Source organism: Clarias gariepinus, chromosome 16 (assembly GCF_024256425.1).
Source record: "Clarias gariepinus isolate MV-2021 ecotype Netherlands chromosome 16, CGAR_prim_01v2, whole genome shotgun sequence".
In the NCBI taxonomy this organism is placed as follows: domain Eukaryota; kingdom Metazoa; phylum Chordata; class Actinopteri; order Siluriformes; family Clariidae; genus Clarias; species Clarias gariepinus.
This window is the reverse complement of record NC_071115.1, coordinates 29,809,634-29,837,536: the sequence shown is the minus strand read 5'-3', so window position 1 is coordinate 29,837,536 and position 27,903 is coordinate 29,809,634. Positions and strand designations below refer to the sequence as shown.

Genomic DNA, 27,903 nt, shown 5'->3' with positions numbered 1-27,903 from the left:
CACAGCGAGAAAGGGAAAAAGAAAAAGAAGGGACGAGGGGACAAGGGCGGTGTCTTAACGCTTATTCGCCGTGACATGTCGTGCCAAATTCCGCGTGACTCCCGGGCGCTGCCATTACACTGCTTTAGCTTCCATTAACGTGTCACTTTCCGTTGGAGCACGCGGTCGCCGAAGGAATGCGTTATGACAGCACTGGGGGCCTGCCACGTGCGCTGACACCGGGAATGTCCCCGGAGCTGACACACGCGGACAGGAGTCCATTAATTAAGCGCTTAATACAGGCACATACACACACCCAAACGCACGCACACAAACACACCAACGTCTAGGTTGTTTCTGGCGTGTTAGGCATTGCCTCCTCCTTCTTTAGGAGATAATTATAAAGATCATAATATAAAAACGCTCGTGCAGATGCACATCTACACAGATGCTGTGAGGGAGATGAAGCAGAAATGAGGCAGAACAGATACCACTGATTTCAGCTCCAAAAATCTTGCGGAATGAGATTTCGAACCAAAGGGTGCTTTAAGAATCATTATTGATAATTAAAAAACATGCTGATGGCAAAAAAAAAAAAACATGAAAAACACAAATATCTGATCTTTTTTCTTAGGAACAAAAAAGCAAATAGTTTTTTAATTTTTTAATATGTTTTAATAAAGTGCATTGTGTGTGTACATTTGTTCTCGTGCTTCATCCTCTCCCAAAACAACTAAGCAGAATCTGGATCGAGGTAAGGACAGTCGCTAGACCTGAGTTATCATTAGGCGCAATTTTTAAAAATGTGTATGAAAAAAAAATGCTTACAAAAACTACAGCGAGAATGTCTTTACGATGGTGCAAATTTTTTGTTTCTTAGTATTTATGTTAAAAAATACCTGCAAGCATAAAAAACTACATGTGTTGGTATTTACAGTAGAATTCGTAAAGAATTCGTAAAGAATTCAGCCACACCCACAAAACTCCATAAAAGGAGTTGAAAATTGGAAAAAAATTACGAATAGTGAAAGCTAAATCTTCCGATAATGCAGCTCAGCCATTGCAGCTGATTGTCTAACAAAGGCGTTTGGAGGGTGCCATTACTTTTCCCCCTTACTGATTAAAGGCAAATATTTGTTTAGTTAAACTTTTTTTTATTAAATTTTACGACCAATTCACATTATATAATTATTATTATTATTATTACTATTATTATATTAACTTAATTACACTATTTTAAGATAATCAAACAAGGGAGTGATAAGTGAGTTTATTTTTTTACGCTTAAAACTCGGAAACATTAAGAAGCAAAGAATTAAAAAAATTTTATCTACGAACGGAATATATTTTTTTAATATATATATACTTTTTTTAGGCACTTTTCTGTAAGACGCTCCTGTTTAAAAGGTTCGTCTTTTGTTCTAATCTCTAGCTTTGCGATGTAAAACAATAGAGACATCCATACTGCAGGAACATTGCAAAGGGACGCTGTGCTGGAGTCATTAGCATATCATTAATTAGCCTCCCGCTTCCTGATGATTAGCGGAGAGCAAAGGGCCTCCGCAGGGACGCGTCTTCATTTCGGAGGCTGGTAGGAGGCGAAGAACTGTCGGAGGAGAGAACTTCTCCGGAAACACGCACACAAACAGCTGTATTAGGAACTCTGCAGTGTTTTGTTGCAGCCAGGGGGCGCTAGTGAGACTCAGGTTAAAGACTAGAGACACAACCTGTTGCGCTAATTTTTAAGAACCGTAAAGATCCTAAGTCAGGTTTTTTTCAGGACCAAAAAGACAAGTGCGTCCCTGTTAAAATAAAAACGGATTTTACATCAGTCAGTATTTAATCGTAAAGCAGCTAGCTAGCAGAAAAACAAACAAACAAACAAACAAAAAAAGAGAGAGAAATGTTCCTGACCAAAAACCTATTTCGTAATGAGCAGAGTGCAAACATTTTCACCCCCACCTTCATGTCATCATGTCGTATGACTCCAGGATTCAGTTTGCTTTTGTACACACTGTACTTCCTCTGGTCCATTCTCTTCCTAGTGCAAAATTTTACCCCCCCCCCCCCCCCCAAAGTATTTAATTAGAGGATGAAGACATTAAAAGAAAAGAACAAAGACGTTTTGCAGTGCAGTGTTTCACAAATAAACCTTTAATTAAAATGTATTTGTTTATTTATTTTAAAGAATGAGCGTTTAGAGGTGTGCAAAAGTTTACACCCCTTTGTCCAAAGACAGTTACTGTTCTGGGGGAAAACATGTTTTTTTTTATTAATTAATTTATTTTTTTAAGCCTGTTTTAGCTTGTTGTTTTGTGGTCAGCATTTTGATCCTTACATTTTGGAAATGGAGTTTGTTGTATATGTATGAGAAATGGGGGTGTAAAAGTTCGTACTCACTCATTTGTAGCCCTATTTTGACTCAGGATGTCTGCAGATTTAAAAACGTGTGATGTGATTATTGTTGGTCGCATTTTTTGCTCTTTTTTGTGAACTTTTTTTGTAATTTTCTATGACATTTCTATTATTAGAGGATCTTCATTGCATAACATGTATTTTATAGGATCTAATAAACTCTGGGTTAATCTCGGTGGTGTGTTGCTTAAACCCACTTCTTAGTGTCCTAGTATTTAAATTTGGAACAGAATCATATTCCATGAATCCGGAGTCAGGACAGAGTACTTTTTTATTTGGACTATTTTTCACCAGAAGACAGATGTTAATTTTGACATGCACGGCTAAATCTCTTAGAAAATAAAAATCTTTCTTAGCATAAAAAGTGTTTGAAAGGAAATTAGACTTCTATTTAGAAAGTCCATTAGAAAATTGCGCTAACCCTGCAGGTTTGTGAAACAGCCCCGAAATCAATTGATGGATTAAACAAATGAAATCTGCGGATGCCAAAAAAAAAGAAAGAAAATCAAAACAAATCACAGATCCTCGTCTCTCCTTTCCAAACGAGCTGCTCTCCAATCCGATCGTCAATTACCTCCTCCGGTTTAAATAACCGCTGATGTGTACACAACACTTTTCTTTTCTCTTTTTTTTCCCCTTTCACCCCAGCACATTCGTTCAACTCCCACAGCTCATTAAAAGCCCTTCCATTTATTTGCTGTGCACTCGGGTCCTTAAATCTGCCACAACGTACGAAAGCAGGCCAATTCTGTTTCTCCCTGCAGTGTTAATAGAAGGCGCACGCTGCTTCCTCATTAATTATGGCGATGTGGAAGAAACATCCGGCGCCGAGCGGCAACGGGAGGAAACGTCTCCTGAGCCGCGGGACGGACAAGGCTTTGGCGCTCTCCTGGAGGTCACATCACGACGGCACGTCACATCGGTCAGGTAGCAGACGAGGCTGTGATTGACAGGCGCGGGATTAAAGTGCGGAGAGAACGGACAGTTTAGCCCTTTTGGATAGCGAGCCACGGTAGAGCTTTGATTCTAAAAATCTTCGAGGAGGTTAATGTTGTGAAATTGAATTCCAATTGAGCGTTTATATTTAGAACACATCCGAAGAACGATTTTGTAACAACTTTTAAAGAAAGAGAGAGAAAGGAAGGAATGAAAAGAAGTCATGAAAGTGTTAAAGTCTGGTAGTTCATTTAAAATCCAATAAATAATTGAAAAAATAAAATAATGGAGGAACATTGACATGGACGGCTCGCGGTAATTACCCAGCTGCTGGAGCGCCACGGTGGCACGGATGAAAACAAGCGCCAATTATTAAACGCACCGCAGAGAAGATATAACGCCGCACGGGGCCGACGACACGGCCCACGCTGCTTCACATCAACTCCGTGTCCGACTGGTGGGGAAGCCGAGCATTAATATTCCCGTCGCCTGCTGAAAACCTCCAAAACGTTTCCTCTTACGGAAAGCACTCCATGTCACGTCGTGCTCTTGTGGGCGGTCCTTAGGAAGTTTTCCGTATTGCAGACTCGATGCTGTAACCGTATTACCGAAAGTCATGACCGAGGGGAGTGTAAAGAGAACAAGTCCTCGACCGGATCAACGCGCAACGCCGTCTCTGAGCTCCTTAGCAGAAGCTCCTGAAGTCGTTTGCACTGTATTATCCCGGGACTTATTAGCTCGCCGTATCATCGCCGGCCCTCATGCCGAGATAACCCTTGGCCAGCCTTATCACCTCCGCACAAAAGCGCCGCGATCCAATAGGCCTCTGTGTAATCCATCTCTGTCAGCCGCATTACGGAAATTACCTGTCACAAGCATCATGGGCCAGATCCTGTGATCAAACTCACACACACACACACAAATTTGGGGCTTGAAATGTACATTTTTTGTGTCCTGTCCTTTACCGGTTTTGTATTTCTGGCTAATATTGAATGACGTCATGGACGCTTGGGACACAGGAGAACCTTGCACAAACATCTTTCACTATAGATCATTCAGATTGTCTTTGCTAGGATAGTAAGAGTGTGTGTGTGTGTGTGTGTCTGTGAGTGAGATGTTTCGCACAGCACTAGCCATAGAGTTTTCCAGAGCGGACACAGGCTCTAATACTACAGTACATGCACGTCAACACACACACACACACACACACACACACACACACACACACACACACACACAGTCTGGTGTAAGTGCAGTTTAAAATAGAAACAACAATGATACCATCGATTGCAAGCGTTCCGGGGTGATAAACGTGTTAATACAGAAGTCTTTGGTGATGCTAATGAACTAGCTCGCACTATTCCATATACCAATGGAATGCGGGGGACTGCGGTCACATGACCTCGCACGAACGCTACTTTTAGCATGCTCTAGAGATGTATCCTCCGCCGTCTGACCGCTACAAGACTCCACTTTAATGATTTTTTTTTCAAGGCTATTATATTTATAGCTGTTTGCTGCATAAGTAAGGAATCTTTAGCTTTTTATTCTGACTGGTCAGAGGGCACTGCTATCGTTTCTATAGCAACCTGGAAAAAAAAAAAAAACCACTGATGTGGTGCTGATTTCTGGAAGTTTTTCTTAGTTAATAAAGACTGTAGGTGGAAAAAAAAAAAAAAAAAAAAAGTTTATAGGACCATAATCAATTTGAGCGAGGTAAGGATGCAAGTGTAGGGGCGTTGCTAAACTTTGGTTTGTATCAATTGATCTGTTTAATTAAGACTTAGAGCTGTATGGAAATCTTGCAATCCTTTTTTTGCTATTTCATCAAAATAAAATTTTTAATCATCAAAGACAATTTTTTAATAAACCGCACCGGTAAAATTACATTTTTGTCCAGATATTAAAATTTATTTTTTTAGTTTAAAATTTTTTGTAAAAACAAAAAATAATAATAAAAAAAGGCCAAGTTCATGAAAGAACCATGGTCAGTAACTGTGTCAGTGTCAGTATTCGTGCCTTAAGAAATAAATATTGTAGAAAACATAATAGGTTTGGTTTTTTCGAACACTTTTATGTTCAAATAAATTTGCCTTTAATTATAGCTGTTTTTAATATTTTTTCTATATACATGTTTTTTTAAAAATTGTTACCCTAGATGGGCGATGAACTTTACTAACCTCACTAATTTACAACATGAAAATTATTACATAAATAATAATAATAATAATAATAATAATAATTAAAAGTAAAAAAAAAAAAAAAAAAACACTGGAAAAAATGAAACTTTGAAATTTTTAATTTCCAAGTATTTAAGTCGTTGCCCTATAAAGGGCTAAAATGTAAAGAAAATGTATGTGATAGTTATGGCAATGAACATGATATAAAGCCTCGGCCATCGGATATTGATATAACAACTTATTTTGTATAATTTATAAAACGGACTCGATTATGTCACATTTAACGTTCTCGCAAAAAATATATCACGTGAACGGCGAGAGTAAAAATGTCAGCTTGTCTTTATGGATCGAAGTTCTACTCTTTCCACGCTGCTCATAATTCTGTTTAATACCCCGTGTCTGTCTGTCTGATAGGGAAATGTATTCATAGTCACACGGCACTTTTTTCCTTTTTATTTTTTTTTCCTGGGATTGGATTTTGTTTTTTTGCACAGACAGATGTGACTTTAAGAGACTGAGTGAAGCCACACTGAGTGCTGTTTTTATTCATAATTCATCACGGTCTAAGGTTATCCATCTGCCAGGTTTAAAACGAAACGCTGCACTGTTTGAGCAAATAGAAATCAGTGTGTGCGTGCCTATGAGTGTGTGTGTGTGTGTGTGTGTGTGTGTGTTTGTACATGTGGCAAGTGTCTTATCTGCATCCAAATTCTGCTTGATGTACACAAAATGATTCATATGCAGAATTTATTATACAACTCTTTTGCTTTTAGATTTTTTTTTGCTGTCTCATTAAAATATAGATTAGTAAAGGAAAACAAATTACATTTCCAACATCCTGTTTAAAAAAAAATCACATAAATGAAAATCTAAATCTGTGTCATATATTATTATTTTTTAAAAGTATTAAAAAATGATTTCTCCACGTTTGCAGCTCGGACTGTAGTGCAGCTGCACACTAACCTATACCCGTCTTTCTAGAAGGTATCGTTTCTATGGAAACCGCTATTGACCAAGCGACTCCAAAGAGTTACAATGTGGTGGTTGAGGCCCTGCCCACTTCAAGTTCCAACCAAGAGGTGTTCCAGTTCTGAAACACAAGAAGTGTGGACGTACCAGTGGACGTTCCTTGAATGTCCACTGGTTCCAAACATGAATCAAACCCATTAGAGCATTATCTTAAATGAGCAACTTTATAACAGAAATAAACATGTTTACACCATTTTTTAACATTTCATAGTCTCTGTAGTTAGAGATCTCATTTATGACAATTTATGACAACTGTAAGGTGGTGAATTTTTATATTAAAATTATATTAAGCTCTGAATTTATGCACAATTATGCCAATTTGAGTGGCAGCTGCAGTGCAGGTGTTAAACCGCTAGCTGTCTGCTGTGTATCACTTTAGCGAACCAAGTAACTGGAACTGTTGAAGTTTAACCTTCCATGTAGGAGTTGACACGGGACAACATGTGGGGTACGGATGGTGGAACTCAATCGAATGCAAACTAATGTTAACATTAAAAATGAATGTTAGCCACCTTAGCATTCTAGCTAGAACTAAACTAGCTAGCTTGTAGTAACTAAGCAGGTGCATTCTAATTGAAAGCCAGGCTTTGTTCCTTTCGCTCACTTGTGCATTTACAGTATGGATAAAGGCATGTTAAAACGCTTCAGCTCCCAGAAAGATGGTGACGAGGGGTAGCTCACTGGTTAAGGTGTTGGACTCCGGTTTCAAAAGTCCCAGGTTCAAATCCCACATTGACCAGGTTACCACTGTTGAGCCCTTGTGCGAAGCCCTTAACCCTTAACTGATCAGATGTATAAGGAAAAAAAGAAAGAAAGTTGCTCTGGATGAGGGTGTCTGTCAATGCTGTAAAAAAAAACATATAGGTGGGTTTGGTGAGTTTTTTTATTCCAACAACAGACCCAGGTAGTGTTGCTCCTGTAATGGAGTCGGGTGTGAACATTTTGACTTTGCTGCAGTCTGAGGGAAAATGAGTGCATTATGGAACACGGCTGTCAGCGAGCTGCATTGGAGCGGACACTGTGACAGCACGTCTGTCAGAGCTGGACAGCTGCCTACTAAATAATTTAAAACCCAACATGCTATACGTATATATATATATATATATATATATATATATATATATATATATATATACACACACATTGTCTCTCTCTCTCTTTTTACTCCCTGTTGCTATAGATTGCTGTAGCACAATGCACTTTTTTTTTTTTTTTATAATGCAGTGTTTACTCGAGGTCGTAGTCCACCTGCTCTGAGCACAATGCATTACAATCACAGGCTACACAATAGCTCCAGGGCAAAAGCGGGGACAAGCGATCATTAACAGCGTGTTGGTCTTACACACACATACACACACACATGAACACACATGAACACAAAGGAGCTGTAATGTGATGTCATTATGCAACCAATCACAAAATTTTGTGTCTAAGAATTGTTATTATTCATTTACGTTATTATCCATTCACCGGGTCGTACCCAGACGTAAAGCTCATATTGAAAGCCTCGATTCTATTATCTCCGCCTTTTTTTTGTAAAAATCATTATACACAGCGATAATGGAACGAATTCCAAGAAATTGCCGCAGATACCGCAGGACGATACAGCGCGCAAATCCGCTGACGCAGCCGTTCCAACGCTGCTTTGTGATGATAAATAGGTTGGTAACGTACATGGCTCGTGGTACAGGAATAGACGGGACATCCGTGCTTACTCATTCTCTATTGCTTTTTCAGTAGAGTGTGACACGCAGGAACGCTCCCAATGGGCAGTTTGACACAACACGTTTTAGCTGATCATCTATCGAGACCGCACTCGACTTTGCAGAGAGCTAATGATGTTCATTATTGTATGCATAACGTCATGCATTGATGGGGACCGAGTGTCCAATAAGACAAAATTTATTCAGTATCATGTGAAGTACAGTAATAAATATTAATAATAATAATAATCATAATAATAATAATAACACATTTTATTTATAAGGCAAATCTTAAAGTGCTAAAAATTATTTTAACTCAAAAGCTCTGATAAAAATAGTTAAAAGTTATAAGACCAGGTTTAAAATCATCAACAGCATGTGGCATCCTCAGATACTCTGGAAAAGCATTCCATAGTCTAGGTGCCGTTGAGCAAAAAGCCTGATCTCCCATAGTATGAAGCATGTTTTAAAAGATGAACTGAGCTAAAGCGGAGGTTGCGTATAGATGTACTGTATGTGAAGTAAAGTTCAGAGAGAGCTAAGTATCATCAGCATAGCAATGAAACAAAATTTTGTGCCAGCTGATGACACAGCAGAGAGGAAGCATATACAATATAAACAACATGCAGCCAAGCACTGCGCCCTGAGGAACACCACAGGTTACACTGTATGTAGCTGATCTAGCATCTTTCAGGGCAACATGCTGTGTTCTTCCAGCAAGATAAGATGAGAGCCAGTTGTAAACAGAGTCAGAGAGACGTACAGTATGATGTAATCTGTGAAGAAGAATGTTGTGATCAACAGTATCAAAGGCTGTTGAAGAGAATGAAAAGTGATAGAGAGCCAGCATCAGCTGACATCAGCAGAGGTGTTTCCACACTGTGACAGGGGTGAAAACCAGACTGGAATTTCTCAAGCAAATCATTTTGTTTTAGATGAGACTAAAGCTGTGCAACAACAACTTTTTCCAGAACTTTGAAAGGAAAGGGAGGTTTAAATTGGCCTGAAGTTTGCAAGAACGTCTGGATCTAAGGTGGATTTTTTAAGAAGTGGTCTGATGACAGCAGTTTTCAGTAAAGGCTGAACATATCCAGACTGAAGAGATTGATTTATGATCCTGGTAATCAGGGGACTTATAGCACAGAGGTTGGATTTAACCAGAACTGCCGGAAAAGGGTCCAGGGCACAATTCAATGGTTTCTTCTTTCTGGTGATGACCTCAACCTCTTGCTGCGTAACTCTGGAATTTCCAGAGTTATTGCTAATGATATTTAAGTAAAACTGTGATCTTGCAGCTCTCAGCGCACTTGCATAGGCCTTCTAATGTTCTCTGTAAACTTGCTTGTGAACAGCGAGTCCTGAGGCCTGTAGACGTCACTCAAGAACACACCCAACTGTCTGCATTTTTTGCAAGTGACACGTATACCAGGGGGCTGAGCGTGAGAAGCAGATGATTCTATGTATGACAGGGGCATGGAGATCGAGGAGACTGCTGAGGGATTTGTTGTAAAAGTCAACTGACTTGGTGACTGAGGAACATTCAACAGAGGAGAGATCCTGAAGATCTTTGCTCAGGGTGTCTGGGTTTATCTTTTTCAAATTTCTGTAACATATTTGCCGTTTTGCTTATGTGGGAGAACAAGGGAGTGACAGCTCCATTGAAACGACATTGTGGTCAGACACCCACAGGTTATACACAATAAGGTTGCTAATAGGGACAGAATTTGTAATAACCAGATCCAAAAAATGCCCTCTGGAATGTGTAGGAATAGGAATATGTTGAATATGTTGTTGAAGATTGAGGCAGTCCAGTAGTTGCAAGAACTCCACTAATAAATGGCAGGAGGGGGTGTCTGCATGAATATTAATGTCACCAAGTATAATAATGTTGGAAGAAGTGGTTCAGAAAGATGTAAGAAAATAATGGATCTCTGAGATAAACACTGGGTTTGGATTAGGGGGTCGATAAATAAGCAGCATTGTCTTGGGGAGAGGGACTTTACATTTAAACAAGACATTCAAATGAAGACAGCGTAGACACAGAAAGGGGACACAGATCCAGCTGTTGTCAGTATAATACAGCTGAGCCACCACCACATCCAATGCTGCGGGCTTTCTCCAGGTAGCTATAACTGGGAGGACAAGCCTCAATTAATGCAAAAAAGACCTCAGGTTGATGCCATGTTTCTATTATGCACATAAAATCCATGCCTTTGTCCGTAATATGTATAAAAAGTATAAATCTTGTATAAAAACTGATTTATTTGAGAGAGATTGTGAATAAAAAAGTTTAATTTTAAGCATTTTTGGCGAAGTATATTTCTGTAATGGCTGTAATACATTGAGATCCACGCCGCATTTTCTATCCACCTATGTGAGTGGTGATCTCGAAAATTTTCCCGAAATGTCCGACAAAAATCTTGTGGTGCTTTTCGCGATGTATCCCGAGCTACAAACACCTGGTGCATAATTGCCCTGATGACGTTTGATGAGTGACATCGGTCCATACAGATGGAATGGATGGAACAGAACAGCCAGGCTGATGGTAAACAAACTTTCGCCAAAAACTTCTACCTAGCGTGTTCGGCGCACATGTCCGAGTTCTGGAGAAAGGTTTTCACAAGGATTGTAAGGTAAATATGTGTGTTTGTGATCGGAGTGTGGCCATGTTTACGTATTTTTCTGAGGACCAAATGCCCCCACTATAGCAATTTCTGACAGTTTTAATCTTTTGGGGACATTTCACTGGTCCCCCATGAGGAATTGTTTATTTGTTTATTTATATTACTGATTGACTTAATTATTTACTTCTTATAAACCTTCAGCTTTTATTAATAACTATTCTAAAGCTTCCCTTGTGGTTTCTGAGGTTCAGGCTATTTTAGATTACATCAGTGGAAGGTCCTCACAATGCTATTAAGGGGCACAAGGATTTATGCAGCTTAACGGAGACCAAATGTCCCCACAATGACAGCGATATCTGACTGTTTTAAACCTGTGGGGACATTTGCCTGGTCCCTATGAGGAATACTGACTTCTGTTTAAAGAGATCAGATTTTGGATAGTTTCAGTGAAAGGTCCTTACAAGCATGGTGTGTGCATGACATTGTGTGTGTGTGTGTGTGTGTGTGTGTGTGTGTGTGTTGGGGGTTGGAAATAAGAGCTGTCGCAACTAGCTGAGAGAGAGAAAATAAAAGAAAGAGCAAGAGTGACTCGCTGTGTGTGTGTGTGTGTGTGTCACAGCGGTATTGTTCGGCGCACAGAACCCGTCAGCACAATTTCGCTAATATGCAAGCAAATCTACGGGAATAGCGCAGAGCAGAGGTCAGGGCTTATAATATAAATGACGCCTTTTCCTGCACACACACACATTTTTTCTTGTAATTTTACACACTACTACTCCATATGCTCGAGTGTAGTAGCCGAGTGGTGTGAGCTGTTATTATCCAAATTGCAGCGTCAAACTAGTGATTGTGTAAGAGAGAGAGACAGAGAGAGAGAGAGAGAGAGAGAGAGAAAAAGAGAGAGAGCGAGGTTGTTTCGCATTCATATTTCTGTGCATTAATTACCCCAGTGCCCCAGCTCCTGTACTAAATAATTTAATGTCACGTTTGATAGACCCCCCCCCCCTCGCTAATTGCTAATTTAAGTGGCGATGATTTATTAGCGCAGTATGATTACTTTAGCTACAGATGCTAATGCAGTCACAACACGCTGTGTTTAGACTCAGGTCCTGTAAATCAGAGCTCATTGAAACCTTACAATTATACCACCCCCCTCCTTTTCAAAGGTTCTCATAGAACCCAATTATATATATATATATATATATATATATATATATATATATATATAACACATAAGCCAGATAGACATGGAAATGGATTGTAAGGAAGATTTTATTGAGCTTGGTTTATGTTTAAATTGTGGTGTGTATGTGTGTGTGTGTGTGTGTGAGAGGCTACTAGACTTGTTACTTTTGTCTGACTGTATATTCACTAGCCATGTTAGTTAGCTTAGCATAAGCGCATTAGCATGGGTAGGAAAAAAAAACAACTAACTACTGTACAGCAGTGAATAAAGTTTGTTCATGTTTTAATTCCTTTGTTGTTATAAAATTGTTAACATCAGACTTAAACATAACAGCTGTGCTAGCAAAGGCAATAATCTCCTCATGCTGAGTTTTACGTTTATGCTCTAGCTCCTTTCCTTGATAACAGAAGTCTCCTTCACTCTACAAGCCAGAAGTTATTGAATAATACGTCCAGATCGTCTAATCACACACACCACGTATCCAATGTGGAAGTGGCAAAACATGCAGTTCCTCCAGTATCCACTAGAGGACAGCTAGGTTAATCAAAGGGTAATTTACCATTTGTTGAAATTATAAAACTGCATAATTTGTTTCCTCTAACCAGTTTGTCGTGAATTTCTTTATTCCAACTTTACACGTTTATAATACAAATAAATCCTTAAGCACAGGCTATGACTGCATTGCAGGTGTTAAACCGCTAGCTGTCTGCTATGCATCACTTTAGCTAATCAGCTAACTGGAATTGCTGTAGTTCAACCACAATAAGTTGAGAAGTTGACACGCCACAACATGTAGGGTCTGGATAACAACAAGTAACGCTGGAATATGAATTAACTTTTGCCACCTTAGCATTTTAGATAAACTACAGTTAAGCTAACTAGTTTGTCCTAACTGTTGTAAGTAGCCAGGCTTCCAACAGTAAGGCTCTGTTTGCGCTGCTGATTTACTCATTCATGGATTAACCGGGGGTTTAGGTGGAGTCAGCTCCAGCCAAGATGGTGACGACTAAAGCTCCCACAGTTGCGCTTCAAAGCCGCTGTCCAGACAACCTGTGGGTGACGTCATGCAGGGTTTGGCGAGTTCTTGGTCTGTGGTCGCGTAGTATGAGTACGTCCATTGGGATTATAGATCACAAATGTAGAAATACAAAAAAATCAAGTGGGTGTAAATACTTTTGCACGCCACGTTAAGCTATATTAATTGCAACTAAAATCTATTTCAGCCGGTGGTGAGTAGTTACGTTATGACCAAGTGATAAGCATTATATCCAGCGCTTTTACCCAACTAGCGGTGCAACGCAATTAAAAACAAGTCACGCACCTTTTTGGCTGTTTAAGTTGAGACACGTCGTCACACGACCGGTTGTCTCTAAAAGCCCAGTTGAATCCATCTCATCTCAAATTATACCGATTTCACAGCACTACGTGATTAAAGGCCATCAGGGAGGAGAGTGGAAAGGCGCGGGGGGGGGGGCAAAATTTCTGGAAACATGTCAATAAACACACAACTTGCTGTAATTAAGGCATCATCTGCAGACGCGGCTTTTAGACCTGCTCCGGATTGGAATTCTCGTTACGAAGCGCTTGAAAGTGACGCCTGTCACCAAAGTGCGTATCGTGTCCTGCTCGTTACAACCCTGTAGCCTGGACACCTCTGCCTCAGACACACACACACAGTCCTAATGAGACTACGAGTTCCAATCTTGGTTGCGCATGAAAGCAGGTCTTTGCTCAACAACCTGAAAACTGGCTCCTCAGATGTTCTTTTCAACATGCTCCTGCTTTGAACGCTTGAAGGTTTTATCATGACGGGATGGAATTCGGTCTCAGGTTAAAGGAAAAGTCCACTCGGAGATGGTTCATTTGAAAATCTACTGTATAACGCAACGTAATCGGGGGTGTGGATGTAAGGCTAGTGGTCAAAGTGGGTCAAGACTATGTGAGAATTTCTATGTTTCAATATTACATCAAGAGCTTATTTTCAAATTTTGTCACGTTAGATTTAACAGCATTTTGAAGAAATGGAGCCTAGACACTGGAGCCTGAAAAAAGCCTCCAAGTCCCAGAATGCATAGCGGTTACTGTATATGAGTAACACCAGAGAATTGGCTCAGCTCCTTAGTGAGCTACGTGATCGTTTTTATGATGTAGATTGGCTAAATCCCTGTGCACCACTTTAATCAGGTGGCTAAACAGAATTGTGGGAAATATCTGAAAGTTATTGCCCTCGTTCTTGTGAGAAAGAATGTGGAGATAAAACTCAGCAAAACACCCCACAAACACACGCACATACGGTCACTGTTTGTTACGCACGCCATTAAAGCAAGAGAGCAAACGAGAACGGATGATCATGAGCGCTTGAACATTCTGTTGCTTTGTTACCGAGAACGAATGATGCTAGAGGCCGTTTCTTTTCCCCCAAGATGATTTCATTTAGTGAGAGACGATGCTAAAAATGGCGGAGCGATCTCACCGATGACTGCGGAATGCCTCCGTGTGGCACCTCGCTCGACCGCGGGGTCTCGGGACGCGAGCACGGGTTATAAATAATTTCCTCCGCAATTTAAAGACTTTGTTTCGGGAAATGGTGCGCAGTCTCTAGAGCTTTTATTACTTAAAAAATTCTGAGTGCAACGAACAACAACAAAAAAAAACTAACGATATACATTCTTGTGTGAACACGCAGGAGGAATAAATATCTTCCATTCACACTCGTGTGGAATTATATCTACACAGAGTTCGACAAGCATGAAGGCGACGCCATGCAGTGAATCAGGACAAGTGCTTTGGGGCCTGATTTTTATTTTTATTTTTTCCTGAAAATGCCAAACACAACCTCGCATCAATAAAGGATTAGCCCTGCAGTGGCGACCGTGGAACGCCTGAGCAAATAAACAACGGTTTGTTCTCCGCATTCTCGCGCTCTGCAGTCATCCAAACAATAACTCATTCCTGTGCCCGTCTGAGCTGGCAAAGCATCGTGGGTTCGAGTGACAGTGAGCGATGGAGCCCGAGGCGGCCCGGAAAAGCCGTGTTGTTATTATCTAACCAAAGCGATACGGCGCACCTCGAAGGGAAGACTCGGATCCACGTCCCTATCTCTCCCCCGAGTGTGAAATCAGTCACCTATCTTTAAAACGCGAACCCTCTGGCCTCTTTATTCACACGGCCGACAAAGGATTCGCTTCTACACCTCGTCCAGCATCGTATCTATTACCACCGACATTATGGGCATCATTCTTTTTCTCTTTCCCTCTCTTGTCTCTTTCCCCTGTCTCCTGCTTTCGCTCTATATGGGTTTCCTGTGCAACAGTCTGATCTGATGAAATCAATATCTGCCCCTTTACAGGCATTAAAAACCAGGCGGAGACTGCTGATACGACTCGGTCTTATCAAAGCCACGAAAAAGCGCTGTGCTAGGAGAAAAGTGAGAAGTGCTTCGCCCCTAATACCCCCGCCCCCACCACATACACACACACTACTTTTTTTCCCACTTCATCACTCTGATTCCTGTTTCCTCACACTTTAAGCACAAGCGTTCATTCTTACAGCTACATGTCGTGCTCCTAACGCTGCTACTTAGTCACGAGACGTTTAGCGATCAAAGAGCTAGCTAAACTAGGCCCCGCTAGCGGAAACACTGTAGCAACATTTACATTATTCACTACACTCTTCATATTCTATAACAATCACAAAGTGCACTTAAGCCTTCAAACCCCAAAGAGAAATAATCTGGAGTGCCGCCAAAAATCAGTCAACAAATGAAAATCAGATCTAGAAATGTTCTGCTGTGCAAACAATTTGAACGAGTCCAGACGCACAGCAGCGTGCTAAGGCTAACGGTGTTTTAATTATAGTTAATTAGGAACACACCACAGTAATATAAAATATTTTTAAAAGTGCAGGATTTCAAATACAAAGCCTTAATATACCATTCATTTACTGTCTGTTAGTGAAAGAATAAAATACAAAATTTATTTTAATATTAAAATTAATATTTCGTAAAAAAACTTTTTTTTTTAAAAAGAAAAACGTATTACAAAAAAATACTATTATTATATACTATTTACTATAAAAAAGTCACTATAAAAAATCCAATTTTTTTTTTTTAATTAAGGAAACATAATAACATTTATGTAAAAATCCTAATTTTTAAAAAAATATCATAAAGAATATACAATTAAAAAAAGTATAATATTTAATTTCTTTTTAAAATGCTATCATAATAAAAAAGTCATATTTAAAAAAAATCATATTAAAAATTTCTTAACATAATAAAAAAGTAATAATATTTAAAAAGAAGAATAATATGATTAAAATAAGCCATAGTATTTAAAAAGTCATAATATGTTTTTATAAAGCCATAATATTTTAGAGGAAAAAAGACATAATAGTCATATAATTGTAAGTAGTAATGCTAGTTGAAACATATATAAATTTTAAATAATTATGATTATATTTAAAAAAAATCATATTAAAAAAAAAAAAAATCCTGTTATAGTGCTTACAGAAAATAATTCAGAAGATATAAAAATAAAAGTCACAATATTTTTAAGTCATAATATTACGAAGAAAAATAAGAATAAAGTGAGATTGCAATGCTAAACTAGTGCACATCACAGCAGTGTTACAGTAAATAATTGTGTGTACTCGGTAAAGTTTTAGTTTTCTGTTAGTTTTACAAACGAAGCAATGCTTACTTTTTTGCACTTTATATATTATGACTTTTTTTCTCACTTTAAATTCATTATTGAAAAATTATGACCTTATTCTTTGAAACATTTGCACTTTATTCTCGAAATCCTGCAGGCTTTGCTTTTAAAAGCTTGGCCCTAAAAGGCTATGATTTAATTACCAATAATGTACAAAATATTAGATTTCTAGCGTTTTAACCTTTTTTTTTAACTCTTACATTTTTTTTTGTCCCTAAAATAACTTTATCCACATTTATTAATTCTGACAGTGTAAATGCAACTAAACTAACATTCGACAAGTGACTCATCCTCTAAATATGATGACACGAGTTATGGAAAAAAAATAATAATTCAAAGCTCCAGACATTACCGAATAACCTCTGAGCTTCCTCGGCATTAAAACCGGTTGATTTGTACATTTTTCAGACTTTCTTCCGGTCTGCAAAGCCAGGAAGAAAAAAAGACAGCTTGACCTGCAATCATTTTTAGAAGGTTTTGCAGACATTAAATAAATATTTCTTATTAATTTTGAGGTCAGAGGCTAAACAGAAGTATGAGAGCTATTAAATATGGAAATAAGCAAGATGAAATTCCTTAAAAAAAAAAAAAAACTAAACAATTAAATTTGTGTAAGAAAAATGTTTGTCCCTGGATTTTAAGCTTGTAGTTAGAATATTGTAACACAATAAGTCAGAAATAAGTGCTTCCAGGGTCAAAGTTCAAAGGAATAAGCAGTTGTTCTAATCAGCACTGGTATACATATTGTACTTCTTTATGCAGAACACCTTTTGTACACCTTTAAAAACAGCTCTCCCCTCCAAAGTGTTGGGTCTAACGTGCAGCGTAACGTGTTAGAGTACTCGGATTACTTTTTCAATGTAACAGGTAATCTAACGCGATTAGATGATTATTGTTATGGGGGGCAGTTTGAGCTGATCAGTTCTGGGAACAGTTTTTTTTTAGAATCAGGGTCTATTCGAGTGAACCCGTTCTGTGATTCTAAACTGTTTGCATTCTGGAACTGTGACTTCCTGTCACACTAAGGAGGAACAGATCCACTAGTGACCTGTACATGCTACCATCGACAACACAGTTTAACTGTTACAAAGAGATTAATGCATTAAAAAATATCAACTGACCACTATTACAAAATTTGGGGGGCATTTGAATCGAGCCGGGACTTGTGACATTTAAACGTTCATACGGCCCTGAACGCCGATTGAAGCGGTAGTGGCTCGGAGCCCACTGCGGACGCGGTCTTTGAAAACTTGGCACCAGTTTGCTGAAGGAAGAGACGCGTCTGTGTGTGGGAACTGTACACACAATCATTCAACACCACCCTACATGGCTGGGAGTTACTGCCACATCCCCCATACAGTCCTGACCGCACTTCAAGGAACTCCTGGGAGGCCAGTGTTTTAGACGTGAAGCAGAAAGTCCAAAAGAAAACTTTCTACCTTGATGGTATTCAAACTCTAGTGAAAAGCCAGGATGACTGCATGAGTATAGCAGGGGATTGTAAAGGAAGTTTTACCTTCATAAAGGTATATGGTTTTTCTGCTCAATCAAAGTCCCGCTTTGACATGAACGCCCCTTGTACATATTATGAACCTTACCATGCTGTAATGAGGAACTCTCCGAGGTACTTTAGACCCAGCGGCTGCCCCTCTTACCCCTCGGATGGACGATGCGAGTAAGCTACTTCGATTCCACGCCGTGCTAATTATAAAAGATAATCTCATGCCATTTCGGGTCAGACGGGGTTAAACCAGCAGAACTGCAGCTCACTTCAGGGACAGTCGAAAGCGACCTCGATGATTAATCCTTCATATTCTTGAGAGAGATTTTAGATGAAGGCTCGACGATTAAATTAACAACTACAAACTGGACTATAGTGCATGATTATGAGAGTAAAAAAGGATCTTAATTAATTAATCGTCTTTAATCAAAGTCTTTACTGTATAAGGATTCCACAATGTGCTATAAATAGTGACATTACACGTGTTGATGCATGTATTGCTTGCAGTGTGAGTAATTACAAAGTAACGTTTATTAATGATTTTTTAACGTTATTTAAAGCCAGTGTTCATGCAATCACGTAAGACACTATTATAATCATTATCCGCTTCTAATGAAGAACATTCCAGACACCTACGCCATGTTTTTCATCCGCCTGACATTTCGTAGCCACCGCGAGTCTGTAAACCCGTTCGATCGTGCTCCATGATCTCGACACCGACCAGCTTGACAAACAACATTCAAAACACGCCGGGTCATCACCAGGGTCGTAAATGATCTGGTTGTGTGTGTGTTATTTTTTTACTACGGTCAAAGGGAAGCATTCGATATTAAACCAAGCATCAGAACCAGTGGAGAGGACTGGAGGCGATCGCTCTGGCTGGTGCTGATATTTGTAAATAAATGCCACGTCCCTGGAGGTCCTCCCCGCTGTGAATTATTAGCAAAGCTTCATTGATCTCCGTCGAAATCACACAGTAATCTCTGGGTTTTCAGCCGGGACTTTACCGGACGCTCGGCTGCCACCGTTATCGCGAAGGTGTTTCCCAGTCTTTTCTGTTTCTTTTTTTTTTTTTTCTAATGTGATTTCTTCCCGTGCTTCATTGGCAGTTGGTGTTTGTGTGTGAGAGTGTGTGTGTTTTATAGTCTCAATAAAAAGGCTAAAACCCCCACCACAAATGCAAAGCCCCCCATTCCGTGTTACAGTCTTACAGTGATGAACACACGTTGTAATAAAGACGTGTTTATGGAAGCGCTTCGAGAATCCCGTGTGTGCGGCCGCACATCACATCACGCGCAACAGGGCGTAACGGACTGCGAGAGCGGATGTGGAGTTTAGCGCCTTTGGTTCGTGGGAAAACAAAATGCGGTAAAGATAAAGACGAGGATAAAGATTCGGTTCTCATCATTCCATGCTGGTGTATTTGGAATCAGAAAAATATCACGCTAAGTAAAGCGTAAGGGCGGCATGGCGGTAGGGTCTTGCTAATAGATTTGCATTGTATAACAAAAAAAAAAAAGCATTTCAAATGTAAAAAAAGATGCGCTTTTCTCTTTCAGTGGACGTCAAAAGCTGAGTTGTTATTACGACGATGTCACCGTGGAATCAAACGCCAAAACTCAGTCTCCTCTCATCAATCACGGCGCAGGGGATCACCCAACAAACAGCGAGCATCCTAGTGAAAAGGAGATCTAATATAAACCACGCAAGAGAGAAACCCGAATCAGATAAGATCGCCTCTCCGTGCCACGGGCCTTGTTCATCCCTGCCCTGGTGCATGCTGGGACAGCAAGCGGGGTCAGAAAGGCAGTCTTTCTCTTACTCTCTCTCTCTCTCTATCTCGATTTGCGAGCTGTAATGAAATGCCGTGGCCCTGCTTGTCACAGGTCAGCAAGCCGTCGTGCACCGCAAATGCCAAGCCCATTCGTTATGAAAATGCTATGCATTGATTTGTCATACGCCGTGAAGCTCTGGCGAGAAGGGCCATTTTTAAATCCGCGCAGCGCCGCCGCGGACCGTGGCGTTACCATTAATACCTTTCACGCTGGCTGAGATTAGGAAGTTTTAGAGTAGCATGAATAACATGACGCCGGGCCTGGCTGAACAGGATGACGTAAAACAGTTATAGTGCGCTCGTTCAGATCAGAACATCATAATTTGTCCTAAACCCCATCCAACAACAACAATCCATAATATGCATGCTTTTTTTTTAAGACAGGTTAAAGCATTTATGTATAACCACAGTTATGACATCCGTCGAAAATTATGGCTCTGTTTACCCACAGTCCATCACGCCACGTTTATGACATGTTACCTCCAAGCCCATGACATTATACTACTGATACCAGGATGACATTTAGAACATAGGTCACCTGACATCATTATTTTACTGCGCAAGTCATAAAACGTGCTTATGACATGCATAAGTGCATCATGTGATGTGCATAATAAGTGACGTCATAGACAGGCGTCTGAGTTTAGGCTTGACCTTTTCTATAGACATATTTGGATGTCATGTAACCCGATGTTATTATTTTATTGAATAAGAACAGTTATGACATGGTTATGACAGTGTTATAAACTGTTACATTATTCTTGACTTGGTTATTTTTTGCTATAGTAAAGGTTACAGTATATGCTGTCATGGCAGTTTATGTCGGTTGTTATAACACGTCAGCCTTATCGTTCATTGATGTATCAAGTGATGTTATAACAGTCCTATGCTTGTTCTTTACTGTCATGTAAAGTGTCTCTGTAATGATTATGTTATGACTAGTTTTGTCTTGCAGTAACCCATCAATATATAATTATTACTGTTTTCATTACCTATGTCGCTTGTCATGTTTGTCCTTTTACATTATACTTAAAAAACTCTGCCCCATACAATACATGTGTTAATAACAGCCATGATAAGGGGATGTCATAAGACCTGTTAGAACACAAACAGATAACCTGATATTATTATTATTGTTACTGCACTGAATGTCAATTGTTATGACTTGGTTATAACAGTCTTATGATTTAGGGCTCTATTGAAATGTTCTCAGTTTATAAGATTTTAACGACTAGACAGTTTTATCAACTAGGTTATTTATCAAGTCATGTTATAAACGTGTTATAGCATGTTATATGGTTATCAATATTACCAAAGTCAGATTATTGAAATTATTTTAAAAACATCATGATGATGTAGGAATGTTTTTGTGTTACAGTATCTGTGCTTGTCCTGATGTGTTAATAACTCCTTTATAACACATTCATAACAGGTTATAATGTGATCAGGCGTTTGACGCTACGACAGCTCATGACGCAAACACTTTGTAGTGACATAACAGCATGATGCTGGAGAGAAAATCTGTTCAAAATATTTCACAATTCACACTTTTGATGAAAATGAATGAACTGCAGACCATCGTGGCATGTTTATGTCCAGTTTTAGAAATGACTTTTCTACGGGTTAAGCACCATCAAACTGCTCTCAGTGTTAGTGTGTACATACTTATGCTTTAACTTGACATTGCCAAATATATATAATATAGCTTTTGTAATGCTTATCCACTAGAAAAGTGGGTTAAATTGTTGTGATTATTTGTAGTTTATCTTAGTTGATGGTCAGGACCGTAATGAGACGAGGAACAAGTAACCGAGGAACTAAAGGTATAAAACTTATTTTAAAGTCATATTGAATGAATCTTAGGATTTAATCATACAGTAGAATTAGCTTTTGTTGTTGCCTCACAATAGAATACACAAGCAATTCTAGCTCAGTTTTCAAAATGCAATTGAAACGCTAGACACCATGGCTGAAATGTTGTAAAAGAAAGAGGAAAAGACGGCTATGAATTTTGCCAAAACTGTAAAAAAAAAAAAAAAAAGCGCTTTTTGCCCCGAACCTTTAGATTCCTTTAAAAAAAAAAAAAAATTGGGAAGCTTGGACGGTTTAAAAAAAAAAAACCCAACCTTGCTTGTGTGTCACGCTTCCTGCATGCAATATAATCGAGGGCGACCTTTATCAATCAATTGAATAAACTGCTTTCAGAGCATCCATTGAAAGCCAACTCCGAGCAGGAGGTGCCTACCAAGCACTTTTTTTGCCGGGAGCAGGGGCGGCCGAAGATGAGAGAGAAGCAATACTGTCAGGCCGGCCAGTTTGGATGGCGTTTCTGCTGCATCAAATCGCTCGCCAAAACCACAGTCCAGCTGGAGAAGGTCCAACTGACAGTAAAAAAAAAGAAGAAGAAGAAGAAAAAGGAAAAGGAAAGCGCTAATGCAACACTTTTTAAGAGGGTTACGGGTAGGGTGATGGACAGGGATAAGAAAGGTGTTATGGATATGATTTCTTTTTCTGTGAATCAAACGACAGGAAAAAAAATCGCATCTGCAGCTAGCGAGCGAGCGAGACACAACTGTTAAGCTCAATGCTTAAGAAAGTGTAAGAAAGAAACAGCGCTGTGGGTGGATGAACGGGGCCGGATGTAAAAGTGAGTAAAAACCCATAAGACGTGTAAAAACCTGTTCTTTATTCAGGTGACATCGAAACCGTGGACAACTTTTATTTCAAGGCAGGAGAATGTAAACGTGTGAAGTGAATTTTTTTAAAAACTTAAAAAAATAAAAAAATAAAATATATATATATATATATATATATATATATATATATATGAGCTCAGAATGAACGTGTTGAGTTGAAGCACTTAAAGATGATGAAATAATAACGTAAACATGTCTGACAACAGGCATACAGTACTGTGCAATAGTAAACTGACTCTAAAAAGCTTTCTTTGGTAACACTTTATAATTAAGTCTTTAAAACTAGACCCTATGAATCATTAGTTAAGCATTGGTAAATAGTTAATTAATTATTTATAAAGCATTGTTCCTGCATTAATAGACATTAGTAGGCAGTTTATAAATACAGCTATACATGCTTTATTCTTGCTTTATAAGCGTCTATATAATGTGCTTAATAATGGTATTTTCATAGTTTATTAAGGATCAGTTAATCATTTCTAAATTGATGCTTCATAAATGATTAATTAACTATTTACCAATGCTTAACTAATAATTCATAGGGTGTAGTGTTTATAAAGTGTTACCATAAGATGTATAAATGTGCATTTAAATGGTTTATGAATCATTTACTAACACGTTCTAAATGATCTCATAAACCACCTACAATTACTAACCAACCGGTTGGTAAATAATGTAATGCTCAATTTAGAAATGATTAACTGATCCTTAATAAACTATGAAAATACCATTATTAAGCACATTATATAGACGCTTATAAAGCAAGAATAAAGCATGTATAGCTGTATTTATAAACTGCCTACTAATGTCTATTAATGCAGGAACAATGCTTTATAAATGGTTAATTAACTATTTAACAATGCTTAACTAATGATCCATAGGGTGTAGTTATTATAAAGTGTTACCCTTTCTTTATATGAAATTAAAATAACTTGCATAGCCTACACGTAAAGAAGTGTTTTATTGCGACAGGGTGCTAAAGGTACAATTTAAAACCTAGTGGTTTATGTACAGTAACAGCCTCAGCAGCGACCTCATTTCCCCTCCCGTCTGTTCCCGCCACTCAGCGTTCAGCATCAGCAGTTACTAATCACTGACCTGATCATCTGTACATCATCTGCACCTGTTTCTTACTGGCTCATGCTAATGTCAAGTTAGACGTTTTTTTTTTCTTATGCTTGAATGTTTCAGAGGAACGAAAACATTAGTCTGAAACTGCTCAGGTACACCTACAGGGACGAAAGCGTGTAAAGTGTAAACCTTTACAACTTCACAAATGTTTTGACACCCTGAAGAAAAAATCTTTTTCTTCCATATAGAGACATATGGAGACTGTTGTGGGTGCACTGCAGGTACGTCGCTAATTCAGCTAGCTCCGACTGCTAAACTAATCTGATTAAAAAAAAATACACAATGAGGCTTTTGATGCAGGACCAACTGATTAAAACCCTGATCAGTCATGTGGAATTAAAGTAAAAGTTTTTGTAGCTATAAAAAGCTTTAAAAATACTGCACAGGCCACACCCACAATCGACAGCACAAATAACACTCATTCACGAGAGACTTGCACAAGCAAGACCACACACACACACACACACACAGCACATCCCTGCATATATATATATATATATATATATATATATATATATATATATATATATATATACAGTATATATATATATATATATATATATATATATATATATATATACAAACACACTGTATGCTGCATATAAAGACGGCAAAGGAAAAACTCTACCATCTGTCTAGGAAAACACCGCAATACCATCAGAGGCTCTATTCCCATCAGGCCGGCTCTCACGCCTAACGCCAGCATGTAGGAGGCTTCTCGTTGATCCAGTGCAACATAAAACACCGCCTCGTGAAGTAATAACAGCTTTCCGAGGAGCGTGAATTGTTCGGGACGCGAACAGCCGGGGCTGCTTTTGTAATGTTGTGATAAGGAATAATCTCCTGCAGCCAGATGATGCACCAGAACTTTGAGAAGGAGAGCGAGTCGGGTCGGTTTAAATAAAAAAAACTAAACTCATCTAAATAAATCCTCAGGTACAAGTTGAAGAAAGTTCGAGCAGAAAATAGATTCAGGTGGAACGAGAAAGTATTCAGTGGGACACCTGAAGTCACACACTGATTTCCATTTACGTTAAACAAAAAAAAAGGCGGGAAAACATGAGCTAAGGCAAACTAGCGATGGATTGGATGCTAATCTTTTTGGATTCTAGCTAGCACTGCGCGCAAACTAGCTGATCGTTAAAGGCTAGCTGTGAAAACACAAACTGACACAATAAACACAAAGTGTACATAGTTACAATTTCAAACAAGGAGCAGCTGCTTTGTTTAATCCAGTGGCAATTATCAGAAATAAAAGTGTTTCTGTTAGAGAGAAACAATCAGACAGTCGTGAATTCGTGAAACATTTTACGCACAATGTTCCTTTTCCATTGAATGTGGTTGCTGTGATTGTGCTCGTGTTGTCACTACGAATCCGCAACATGTTACTTTAGCTTGTGGTTTTGCTGAAACTGGAGACTCCTTCCATTAAAGTGTGTTGCTCTTTTTTTATGTTTCTGTGTTACCATGGAAACAATGACATATTCTAACCAGCGCGTCTATACGCATCACGCTATTATCTTGCTGTCGCTATTATCTTGCTAGTCCGAGCTGCTCAAATTCTGTTCAAATAAAATAAATCACCTTCCGACCAATCAGGATCGAAAGTGAGCTCAAAGTACATCAGGTGATGATCTTTCAGTTTTAAAAAAAGTCAGTAAGTGGCATTTTGTTCATAATGAAAAAAGAAAAAAAGAAAAGAAAAAAGGAACAGTGCGGTATCGGCACCTCGAGGGAAATCTCCGTCTGCGTCTATTCCTTCAAGACCGTCCAGGTTTCAATTAAACATTCAATATTCATCACTTTAATATCACAAATTCATTTTGCTGTAGTCACACCAGGAGGCAGGCGACGGCTCTCGGGGCGTCCTTTTTGTTTCTGAGAGTTTACACGGTGGATGGGGAAGAGACATAAATGTGGGGCATTAAAGGAAAAAAGAAATTGAATAAAATAAAATAAAAGCAAACCAAAAAAATACAAAAAAATAAAATGACAAAAAAGACTTAATTCCATCACAGAAATAAGACCAATAAAAAAATCCAGCATTCATCATCTTTTTATTTATTTAATTATTTATAAAGGACTCCAGACCTTTTGCTTAACAAGTTTCCTGAAATAATCTTTCTCATTTTTTTTAAGGCAGCACAATTAAAACAGATTCTCTCATTTCTTTAGTCACTCGAACTGCCCGTTAGATTACGAGCGTGGTTTAAAAAGAGATTAATTTCCCGATAAAGCCACACAGCAGGGACGCTTTAAATTTATAGCGCGGGCAATTAAGCGCGGCCAAGTCTTTCCTTCGCCTCGGACCGATCCCGAAGCGATAACGGCAGGTGAACAGGCAGATAATGAACAGGCCAGGACACACTCACTTAGAACGCTCGCTCGGAAAGAGACTTCCTGTCTTTCCAGCGGGATGCGTCACACTTGACATGTTTTGCGGATTCATAATTTAGCAAGAAGTGCCCGTGTGATCGCAGAGAACCTTCAGCGTCGTCTTCGAGCAAAAAAGAACAAACCAGCATGAAACTCTTACTCAAGCTTTACACACACACACACACACACATACACACACAGTACATAAAGCGCAAACACACGTACACTTGAGAAACGGGACACAGACAGATGTTATACGTACCCACAGATACATCATCATCTTGAGCGAGGGGGTCAGGTGCACTCGTTTTCTCGAAAGCGACGCAGAGTCTCCCAAGTTCTAAAATCCGTCCTGCTTCTCTCCCAGCACTGTTCTGCTCTCGTCTGGTATTTACAAGAATCGCTTTGGAGCGCTTATTATTAGGAGGACGCTCGGAGAGAGAGAAAAAGAGGGAACGGGATCTTCACCGAGGGAGAAGAAAGAAAGAAAGAAAAAAAAGGTGCTTCTAGCAGATCTCTTCGTAGTGCAGATAGAAATATATATATAAATATATATATATATAGAGAGAGAGAGAGAGAGAGAGATTTTTTTTCCTGCTTCAGCGTGTACGTGTCTAGCTCTCGCTCATGAGCTCTCGCGATCCGTGGCTCGGGCAACAAATCTTGACGTGAGCGTTTAACGAGAAGATCCGAAGATCCGCGCAGGCGAGGAAGTCCAGCAAAAGTGCGCTCGCAAAGTAACACAGAGGGAACGAGAGAGAGAAAGCGAGAGAGAGAGAGAGAGAGAGAAAAGAGGAGAGAGAGAGAGGAGAGAGGAGGTGGACGGTGAGGGGTGGGGTGATGGTGATGGGGGAGGCTTTTCCAATACGCGCACACACACACACATACACATACACTGCTGGAAGGAAGAAGAAAAAAAGCCAGCGTATACGCTAGCGCGTGGAGCAAATGACAAGACGACAAGATGATGCGTATCACAAAATTACCAAAAGGAATAAAAAAGCGTGGGGGGTTATGTTTTTTATTTTATTTTATTTTGTTAAAAAAAAAGAAAGAAAGAAAGAAATTCAACCTAAATCCGATCTCGTCTTGCGCAACCAGGAGTTGTAAGATGTAAGCCGACGAAAAAGAGGCCAAAGGGGAAAAATACAAAGTAATAAGATAAATAAATAAATAAATTAATTAATAAATAAACAGCCAGAGAGAAAAAGAGACAATCTGTAAATGCACCTGACTCCCGTATGGCCTTTTTACTCTCTCTCTCTCTCTCTCTTTCGTTTCCTTCTAGGAGGCAGAGGCCTTCCCGCTCGTTCTCGTCTCTGACGCACTCCCTCTTTTTCTTCCCGCTTTTTCCTACAGCCATCTACTGACACCCAGTCGCTACTGCCGCACCTCCGGCGTGAAGATATGACAAATAAACATCGCGGCTTTTTACACTAACCACTCCGCTTCACCCAGAGGTTCGGGAACAACTCAGGGATCTCGGCAAAAATCCTCACCAGGGAACGACCGTTTCAGAATTAGAACCGGACAGAACAGAATATCGCGAAATGATGCAAACTAGCCTTTTTTATGTTGTTATTGTTGTTGTTTTGCTGTTT

The 27,903-nt window shown here is 39.2% G+C and overlaps 1 protein-coding gene across 2 annotated transcripts in view; it reads right to left on the bottom strand.

Annotated features, from left to right (window-relative positions):
• The window catches only part of rbfox1 (RNA binding fox-1 homolog 1), a 283,330-nt gene that overhangs the window by 139,829 nt on the left and 115,598 nt on the right, over positions 1–27,903 (bottom strand). Inside the window, exon 1 of one of the 2 annotated variants that reach the window (XM_053514712.1) lies at positions 26,565–26,830. The exons of the other annotated variant lie outside the window; for it this stretch is intronic. Within the exon in view, the coding sequence (XP_053370687.1) occupies positions 26,565–26,582 (18 nt within the window). The 5' untranslated portion in view covers positions 26,583–26,830. Of the gene's footprint in view, positions 1–26,564; positions 26,831–27,903 lie in introns of those variants that run through there. 2 annotated transcript variants of the gene reach the window in all.